Genomic DNA, 11001 nt, shown 5'->3' with positions numbered 1-11001 from the left:
ATATATATATATATATATATATATATACTCTCTCTCTCTCTTAGTATATAAGTATATATAAGTATATTCTCTCTTATATATATATATAATATATGTATAAGTATATATATAAGTATACTAGTATATAAGTATATATAAGTATATTCTCTCTTATATATATATAATATATGCTCTCTCTCTCTTAGTATATAAGTATATATAAGTATATTCTCTCTTATATATATATAATATGTATAAGTATATATATAAGTATACAGTGTATACTCTCTTATATAAGTATATATCAGTATACTCTCTCTTATTTATTTATATATCTCTTATATAATTTTATATATATATATATATATATAAGTATAATGTATAAGTATACTCTCTCTTATATATGTATAATATATGTATAAGTATATATAAGTATACTCTCTCTTATATATGTATAATATATGTATAAGTATATATAAGTATACTCTCTCTTATATATGTATAATATATGTGTGTATATATAAGTTTATATGTGTGTGTGTTTTTATGTATAATACAATTTGTTTATGTAATTACTATAAGTATTTACAATTTGTTTATGTATAATATATGTATATGTGTGTCAGTGTGTGTGTATATATATACATATACATATATTGAATGACATGAATACTTTGGGCTACTTAGTATATAAGTATATATAAATATAAGTATATTCTCTCTTATATATGTTTATATCTCTTATATAATTATATATATGTATAAGTATGCTCTCTCTTATATATGTGTACAGTGTATACTCTCTCTTATATATATATTTATATTCTCTCTCTCTTAGTATATAAGTATACTTATATATACACATATATAAACATAAACTTATATGTACATATATAAGTATATTTATATAATAGTATAAATACATATAAGAGTATAAATATATATTTATATATCTATACATATATATAAACATAAACTTATATGTACATATAATATAATTATATTTATATAAGAGTATAAATATATATATACTATTATATAAATGTAATTTTTATGTAATTTTTATGTTTTATTGTTTTTTAAAATTTTTAAAAAAATAAAAAAATAAAAAAACAAAAAAATCCGGGCCGGCCCGGAGCCCGGCCCGGTCGGGCCCGGGCCTGGGCCCGGACCCGGCCCGGGGTACCCGGGCCCGGGTCCGGGCTCCGGTTTTGCCCGGCCAGGGCCCGGATTTCCGGGCCGGGCCGGGCCGGACCGGATGGACAGGCCTAGTTGGATGGGGGAAAACAGAGGACTCGAATTAAATTAGAAACGTGCATAATTGATGGCATCCAATATTACTGGTCACGTGTGCAATATTAATGGATTGCATATACATCAATTACTTTCTTTCAGGAAACGGTATTTTGCTTTGTTTTTGTTTTATGTTGTTCTTTTGGATTCGGATCCTCTGTGGTGAAAGTAGAGAGCAAACAATTATATCATTTCTTCAATCATGTATAATCTTTCGTTACCTATAAATAATTATGTTCTATTTTTCATAGAAAAGGAGAATGAATATAAATAATTAATAGAGAGTAAGATGATAAATATGTATAATGAATTTTATGGTTCTAAGTATCAATATACAATTTTAAGAAGAGCTTTGCTACAGAGACCCAAAATATAGGACCAACATGAGGGACATGTGAGATGTCCCCCTCTTATTGCATAATGAGCTGACCATCATGAATGATGACCAACTTATTATGCAATAAGAGGGGACATCTCACTTGTCCCCCCTGTTGATCCCATATTTTGGCTCATTGGAGAATTTTTCTTTTAAGAAACAAACAAAAAGAAATGATCAAATTATTTATTTCTCTATAGAAAATAAATCAATATAGACGAGACAATAGTAATACAAATATTAGAAAGGGATAAGTCTAAGGGGACCAATCCATTTAGAGAGCCAATTTCTTTATATCTGTAATCCATAATCCATGCTTGTACTATTCCATAAATCCTTGCGTGTACACTATTATAATGTTAAGCCATCGATACAAGACGTTCAAATAATTGAACCATTTCTAGGAGTTAAATCTAATACTATTATAAAAGTGTGTTGGTATGTTAAAACATTTCTTTCAAAAATGCCCTCCAAACCACATACATGCATCCATAAAACACATACTTGCATACATATTTAAACACATACATATACATGCATACATTCTTAATAATGACATAACTCTCCTATTAGTTGTCCACTAATATTAACTTCTATTTTTTGTAACCCCTCCACTAATCCAATATTAATGTTATCATAAAAAATTTGCATACATATAAACACATACATATATTATCCAATAATATTAACTTCTATTTTTTGTAACCCCTCCACTAATCCAATATTAATGTTATCATAAAAAATTTGCATACATATAAACACATATATATACATGTATGCATTCTTAATAATGGCATAACTCTCCTATTAATTGTCCATTAATATTAACTTCTATTTTTTGTAACCCCTCCACTAATCTAATATTAATGTTATCATAAAAAAATTTAAGATTGTAAGTTGTATTTGGCATAATAGCTGAGAATTGAATGCACACACATATGACAAACTAAGTGAGAGTTACATTTTCAATTTGCAAACAAAGTGTCAACTTAAAATGCTTACATGTATTCATTCTTAATAATGACATAACTCTCCTACTAATTGTACACTAATATTAACTTTTATTTTTTGTAACCCCTCCACTTAAAATGCACATATGACAAACTAATAATATACGTTTCAATTTGCAAACAAAGTGTCAACTTAAAATGCTTACATGCATTCATTCTTAATAATGACATAACTCTCCTACTAATTGTCCACTAATATTGACTTTTATTTTTTGTAACCCCTCCACTTAAAATGCACATATGACAAACTAATAATATACGTTTCAATTTGCAAACAAAGTGTCAACTTAAAATATCATTAGTGCATGCATTCATGCATACTTGAAATGAGAGTTACATATGATAAACTAATAATATACGTTTCAATTTGCAAACAAAGTGTCAACTTAAAATACCATTAGTGCATGCATTCATGCATACTTGAAATGAGAGTTACATTTTCAATTGTAGTTTTTATTTAAGTGACAATTACATTTGACTTTTACGGAATCCAAAGAGCATGTTATTTATTTATTTATCATAATAGACCTTACTTACAACCTATATAAATTCACTCATTTGATGATTTAGATTTATAATCATCTCTTATAACCCTAACAACATCCTATACTCACCCCATGGCTTTACTATGATATTATTTGGATGATACAAGCTCGCCAGTGAAAACATTATCCCTTTAGAAGAGATAACGATAAAGGGTGAGGGGGTGAAGACGATTGAAGTTGTGTTGATGAAGTACCGAGCTTTACTCGGATTATACTTTATACTGATGTGATTGTTAGACTGACGGCTATATGCAGATTGAGGATACGATTGATACAAGGAATTGTGAAGAATTCAGATTGAGGCTAAAGTTTGAGGTCTAATTTGGGGGGTTTTAATAAACTTTTTTTTTCTATATCTATAATTATTACTATGTACTTAAATGTGATTTGAGAGAAATATTGTATTGTCCATGAACTTAGTAGATATATTTTTTGTAGCATGTTACTAATTATATGATAATAGAAGAGAGAGAAGGCAAAAGTGAGAATTTTATTTTGTTATAATAGATTAGCAAAAATAAAGGTAATTAATATAAACTGGAATAACATGATACATTAACATAAAAGTAAAGAACAAACTTGGAATTTTTGTCTTTTGGGTATTTTTTTTATATAATAAGTATATTATAACCTCCCTAATGTTAAAACTATATTCTAAATTTGTACATAAAACTACCAGTAGTTATTAAATGTCATTCATTATCTTAAATTATAAAGTAAATAGAACTATGTCTTTTAGGATTAAAAAAAATTATATCTTTTAGGTATTCCATGATTTGCCAATGTTCACAAAATAACCCTGAATTTTTTCACAAACAACCATGGATCTTCATAATTTTCACAAAGACCATTAACATATCATATATTTATAGAAAAATACTAAAACTTCATAATTTTTTACAGACAAACCCCTATATAGTTCAAAACTTAAATCTTAAGAAGATTGAAAGAAGTATATGATCTAAATTGTAAGAAAATTATAAATAAGTCCTCAAATGTTGTTATAATTACATTCAAAATAAAACTCTTCCATTAATTAAATAATAAATTGTGTAAAGTATTAGAACATAAAACAAATATATCCACGTGCAACGCATGTGCACTATACTAGTAAGTTCTAAACATAGAATGGCAACCATTTTAACACAAAATTAACTTATATGAGTATGTGCTACTTCTCTATTTAAGCCCAAAAGTTTTTTAATTTTGTTTCGATGTGAGACTATACTTGTACATAGTGTTTTTAACATTTTATAGCAATGATACGCAGCTGAGTCATAAAAAAAAATATTTGGAGTATGATAAAATTTGAGGAACTTATTAGAACAATCGCTAATTTTTTTATTTAATTAAAATAAGATTGGAGTATGATAAAATTTGAGGAACTTATTAGAACAATCGCTAATTTTTTTATTTAATTAAAATAAGAATGAACCATTATATGATTCTCATTTAATGAAAATTAATGAGAACAATAAATTCATAATAACGATATGATTTAGGAGGTTAATTTATAAATACAGAAACTCCCTAGGCATAAAAAGTTTTGAGGGGTGTATTATATCTTAAAAACCATAAATTGAAAAAAGCGTTTCTATGAAAAACCCGTCGGTTTCAGTTCTGAGCTGTCAATGTCCTTATAAATAATGACTTTTATTAAATTCTATATATATTACTACATTGGCGGTTTCAGATACTAGTTCCTTAAATCTTTGATATTTTGAAATTAGTTCCTCAAATCATAGAGATTGCTACTAAGTCTCTCAAATCTTAAGTTATGTTAAAATTAGTTACTCAAATAATTAAAATTGCTATGAAGTACCACAATTCTTAACTTATTTTAAATAAGTCCCTCCAATCAATAGTAGAAATATCAATTAGAGGGATTACTTAATGATTTTACTGCTATCTTCACGATCGGTTTGAGAGTCTAATTTCAAAATAGTTTAAGACTCATGGAATCTAATAGTAATTTCAATGATTTGAGAGACTAACTGTAGATTAACCTAAGAATTGAGGGACCTGATAGCAGTTTCAATGATTTGTTGATGAATTTAAAAATATGCACGTAAAGGACTAATACTAAATAAACCCTATTATATATACATGTTTTTTTTTTTATAAATAACCCTACTATATATTAATACAACAATAAGGGGAAAAAAACAGCCATAATCCACATTCATTCCCACATAACAAACCATTAAAAAACCCCCAAAACCCCAAGCAGAATCAGTACCCGCAAATTATAAAACCCCCCTCCTCAATCCCCCATAAACTCCCCAATTCAAGTTCTTGAAACATGGCTCATCTCATTGCAGAGGAGTGTGAGAAACTCACCAGGGCTTTCTCAGGTATAAATTTTTTATTTTTACTCATAATGCAATTCGATAAAAATGTGGGTAATTGTTATATGAGCTAATGTATTGAAAAATTTGGGTCAATTTGATTGAATGAGAAAGGGTTTGGAGGATTGGGGGTTGAGGAGAAGGAATTGGTGTCTGTTATTGGGAACTGGAGGCATGAGCCTGAGAAGAGAAGCCATTTTAGAAGGGGATGTGCTGCTCCTCTCTTTAATGCTGAGGTTGAGAATTTTGAGAGGTGGGAGGATGATTTTGTGAAGCATCTGAAAGCCGAATTTGCGAGGTTTAAGGTAAAATTTTGGCAAACTATTTTTTTAGTAGAACTTTTTGGTATATAGACTTGAAATTATAACATGACAAGTTTCTGTTTTTGACATAATGATTTATTGCTTCAGTTTGATTCTGAAATTAAAGAATGTGAAAGCTCATTTTTTTTTGCTTGGGTTTTTTAAAGGTCATTTGAAGGGATAATAAAATTTTATGCCTACACTCTAGGAAGTAACATTAATTATGAAATGCATTTGTAGGATTCTTCAAAATAATAGAACCTATTTTTATAAGGTAGTGCATAAAATTAAATTGGATATAGGAATATCTACATTGGAAAGATTTTCATTGTTCATGCATTAGCCTTCTACTCTTTTCGGTGTAAAACTTGTGACATTTCTTTCGTTTTCCTTGTTATGTAATCTTGTAACTTGGTGTAATAGTTATAATGATTAGTTTTCTATTTTGAGATTATTACTAATTTCTTCACCTTGGTCCTGAATAAGAAATGATAAAATGGGTATATGAAGAAAACATTAATTGTATCTATACTTCTAGAAGAAATTTTTAAGTTTGAGGAATATTATATTTATAGGATTCTCCTAGATGATCCATAACCTTTTCATAGGGTAATGCATGGATTCGTATTCAACAAAAGGAATTACAACATTGGAAAACTTCATTCCTTTAGAACATAAAAAAGTAAAAATTCATCCCGCAGCAATCTGTTCCTCAAGTTATGAACCTGGTTGTTACGAAAAAGAAAAAGAGTTGCGAATCCGATAGTGTAGTCTACTTCCGTCCTGAATTACACATAATGGTTCTTTGCAACCTTCACTTATCATCCATATTGACTATAATGCTAAAAATTGTTTGATAGAAGTGATTGCTTCTCAATGCCTATTCATGTATGCATATGAAGAGAAGTTTATAAATTGTATTCATGGAAGCATGAATAGATTCACCAATCACAATTTCTTAGATTGACAAACAATCCATTAAAATCCTTTCACCAAGAACAAATTTATTGCTTAAGATACAAGGTCACAATTCACGGAAGAATGACAATCAACTTGATCCTTATCTGTACAGAATGTAGTGTTATTATGGGCAATGCATCCATGGGAAAGGGATGCTCGTTGGGCTAACCATGTACTCCACAAGGCCCACCCATTTGCAATCCTAGTGGAAATCGCTTGTACTCGTTCCACAGAGGAGCTGCTTGGGGCAAGGAGAGCTTATCATACCCTCTTCCACCATTCCCTAGAGGAAGATGTTGCTTATCGTGTCAAGGAATCTAATGCCCAAGTGAGTATTGCTTTCTTCCCTTACACAACATGGTTTAATTCTTTGAATTTAGATGTCACAAAGCAGAAGTATTAATTTTAAGAGTAAATTTATGTAATGGTCCTCATCTATAACTTCAGTAGCATGTCATCTAGGTTACTCGGACACGGCGTTTTGCATGCCATGTCTGTGTCTGACATTGGAGTGTCCGTGGAGAATCCATGTCCGACATGTGTTGGACACGAATTCTCCGTGGACACGCCATGGACAAGTATGGTTTACAAAAATCCGATTTTTCGTTTACTTATACACTAAACTTGTTTCTCTAGTAATATTAGGTTCAAAACCGGTCATTCTTTGAACCTGAAAACTAAAACCCATGACTTACATTTTGAAAAATTCCATCATATTACCCATGCGATCAAAACTAAACTTTTATTTTTAAACCTTTATTCTTTGTTTAATTTAATTTTATTCTTAATTATTATATATAATAGAAAGACACATACAAATGTTATAAGTATTTTAACTCAATATTTGATCTAATATACTCACACGCGCGCTCACACACACATATATGAGAATAGGAAATAATGGGTATGAGGTGGTGGCTTATTTTACAAAATAAGCTACCAAAAGATAGCCATATGGTGAGGCCTATCTTGCTAGTCACATCAAAAGGTGTGGACCTCATCACTCTATCTCTTGGTAACTCATTTAGCAAAATGAGTCGCCATCTCATACTCATCATTCCTATGAGAATAATGGGGGAATAATGGGTATGCTTGGTACTAAGCACCAAATTTGATGCTTGGTAGTAAGGTCATCACTTCTTATCCACTTATTTAATCATCCAACCCATGTGCACCTATGTGGCTGTGATGCCCTCTTCGAATAAATGGATGAGAATGAACCACCTCACCACCAAGCACCAATTTGGTGCTTGGTACCATATATATATTTGTGTCCCTGTATCCTACATTTTACAAATTTGCCATATCTCGTGTCCGTAACTATGTCCGTGTTCATGTTCGCACATGTATCCGTGCTAGGAGTTAGCTGCATTTTATCTTTCTTAAAGTACTAACCTCGAGAATGATAAGTGCTAATAAATGAGTTGAGGGGTGATAAGTGCTACTGAAGGTTTTGGCCTACTTTTAAAGGTTAAGGGATGTAATTTGTATAGTTTTAGCAGATATTAGACTACCGCTAATGAGTTTAATCTTTATCTTTTATTATGATGCCATGGAGATTGAACTTGATTACCTATAGATGAGCTAGGATGCATATTCCATCTTCATTTAGACACTTTCATAATACAGAAATTATGAGAAAAGAGATTGAAGATTTTTTCTTAAATTTCTAGATTGATACATGATTATCTTTGTTAATCTTAGTCTGCTGTGGGCCAGTTTTATATCCCATTTAATACTCTAGCATAGACTTATTTGGTACTCTGAAGTTGTTTGCATTACAGTGACATGAGGCTGTAAGAATTCGGTCAACTTCCGGTGAGTTTGTTACTTACAGTACTGATCCAAGAGGCGTGGCTTAATCATAGATAATATTAGACGTTTCGTGAGCCTACTGTTGTAACTCATATGGCAGTCTAAATATAGTTTATAAGCATCCTCTCAATTTGACTCTTAAACTCATACAATGATCTCTAAGTACTTGAGCCTTCGTGTGTTCCTAACTTGGGTCTTATGTTTGAACAGCTGTTGGTTGGACTGGTGAGCTCGTATAGGTACGAGGGTTCTCACGTGGACGAAGAAAGGGCCAAGTTGGAGGCCAAGGCACTTAATGATGCCATAAAGAAGGCAGGAGCTAAGAAGCCTATAGAAAATGAAGATATTATCAGGATACTTACAACTAGGAGCAAGCCACATCTAAAAGTGACCTTTAAATTCTACAAGGAAATGTATGGGAAATCCATTGAAGAGGTGAGACTTCAAGTATTAGGTTGCAAAATATTTGTTCTACTTGCAATTATCTATATGAATTGTTGACATTTATTGATGGTATGTCAGGATATTGCTGGTGACAAATGCTTGCAAGAAACAGTTCAATGTCTGAGATCACCTCCTATATATTTCTGCAAGGTAGAGTTAGATTCATATGAGAACAAACTTATGTTGTTGTACGGTAATGATTTCTAATAAGCAAATCCTTTTGGGCTTCAGATAATAAATAGGGCTTTTAAAGATGGAGCAGAGAAGAACACCAAAGAAGCTCTAACTCGAGTAATAGTATCCCGATCAGAGATTGATATGGCAGAAATCAAAGAAGTGTATCATAAACAATATGGAGTTAAACTTGAAGATGTCATAGCAAAGAGCACGCATGGAAACTATAGGGACGCATTGCTTTCCCTCGTTACTGGGAAAGAGCAAGAAAGTTGACTCCAGGTTACATTTGAAACCGTTATAAGGGCCTTAAGCCAAATCAATACCGTTGTCTGCTTTATACCTGTTTATTTTGTTGTCATGTCCTTTTTCATAATTCATTCTTGTTCTTATTTGTTGGATCAAGTGGTTTGTACGAGACAAAATGACGGGCTTGTATTTTTTAGAGTAGAGAAATAAAAAAGTTGTGAGCTGTGTAATAAGCATGTCTTGTGCTTTTTTCATTATTTCTCCTTTAATTTTTTGTTGTACCTGGACAAATGCATAGAAACCAAACGTGTATAACATACCAATGTGTCCTATTTGCTACAAAATAGGAAATATTTTTGTGAATTTGATCTTTCAAATATATTAAAAGGAATATAGAACCCTGAAAATTCACAACCTCTAATGAGTGATGTCCTTCCTTCCAAATATGAAACATTATGTCAATTCACCTTTAATATCAACTGTAACTATGCAATATTAGCTCATTAAATAGTGAGAATTTTATCGCAGGTAATATCCTTTCTGAAGATGAAATCCTTGATTCATATATTACAGCCTTTTGTCATATGACGTTCGTGAATCTTGAAATAGCAAATCCACTCTGCCAACATTCAAGTTACTCCCGGTATCATTCAACAACCTCAACAACTAATTGCTAAACAACATATGGCAGCCTTATGTGCAGCTAGACAATATTGTTCATGAACCGTATTTACTTAAGGTGTGAATATGAATGAGGGGTATGTAGCTGTTAAACATAAGGCTGCAATATGTTGTTTAGCAATTAGTTATACAGGTCATTGGATGATATCAGGAGGAACTTGGATGCATGTAGGCGGAGTGCATTTGCTATTTCAAGATTCATGACCATCATATGGTGAAAATCTGCAGTATAAATGAAGGATTTCATATGCTTAGATGCTGAAAAGTCTTGCGTGTACCTTGATGTGTACTGTACCAGATATTGCACTGGTATTTTGCCCTTATGGTTGAATAGCTATAGCTTTTCTCATCCTTATGCATTCAATTGATAAGGTGACAACGTTAGTATATCGATTACTTACCTTACTGAATATATCACTATACCACGTTTTGGAGATGAATGCAGATGTAATCTCTCTTCTATTAACAAATTCAAAAGCCTCAGAAACAATCTGCAGGATGCTTTCCCTTAACTGCTCAAGAACTAGGACAACGTTTTTCATTGTACATGTATGATAATGAAATATTTATAATATTTAGAGAGGATATTACCTGCCACAAAATTCTATATATATGAGCTTCATATCTGAAAGATCATCAACCAATAGATTGTGTATTGATGGTTCTAAGAATTACCTATTAATTCTCATGCCCAATTGCAGTGAATCTTGACAAGCTCCGAGCAGGAGGTTGATTCATTGTGAGTATCCTGTTCTTTAAAACAAATTATTTCTAAATAAGATAATTAGAAACTTAGAAACAATATCCACAAAATAAGAGTTTGGA

The 11001-nt window shown here is 31.1% G+C and overlaps 1 protein-coding gene across 1 annotated transcript; it reads left to right on the top strand.

Moving 5' to 3' along the window:
* LOC109849024 (annexin D4-like) lies at nt 5370–9786 on the top strand. Its single transcript, XM_020418790.1, has 6 exons — nt 5370–5557; nt 5666–5856; nt 6926–7141; nt 8839–9063; nt 9151–9222; nt 9304–9786. Exons 1-6 carry the CDS (start codon nt 5506–5508, stop codon nt 9520–9522), a joined length of 975 nt encoding a protein of 324 aa, XP_020274379.1. The 5' UTR covers nt 5370–5505; the 3' UTR covers nt 9523–9786.

The sequence above is a fragment of the Asparagus officinalis genome, chromosome 7 (genome assembly GCF_001876935.1).
Source record: "Asparagus officinalis chromosome 7, Aspof.V1, whole genome shotgun sequence".
Classification (NCBI taxonomy): Eukaryota; Viridiplantae; Streptophyta; class Magnoliopsida; order Asparagales; family Asparagaceae; genus Asparagus; species Asparagus officinalis.
The sequence above is the reverse complement of the archived record's forward strand: the minus strand, read 5'-3'. Positions and strand labels throughout refer to the sequence as shown.

Coding starts and splice junctions, on each gene's coding strand:
- LOC109849024 (XM_020418790.1), top strand. CDS start 5,506: ATGGCTCATCTCATTGCAGAGGAGTGTGAGAAACTCACCAGGGCTTTC. Junction 9,064..9,150: donor ATGGGAAATCCATTGAAGAG/GTGAGACTTCAA, acceptor ATGGTATGTCAG/GATATTGCTGGTGACAAATG. Junction 9,223..9,303: donor CTCCTATATATTTCTGCAAG/GTAGAGTTAGAT, acceptor TTTGGGCTTCAG/ATAATAAATAGGGCTTTTAA.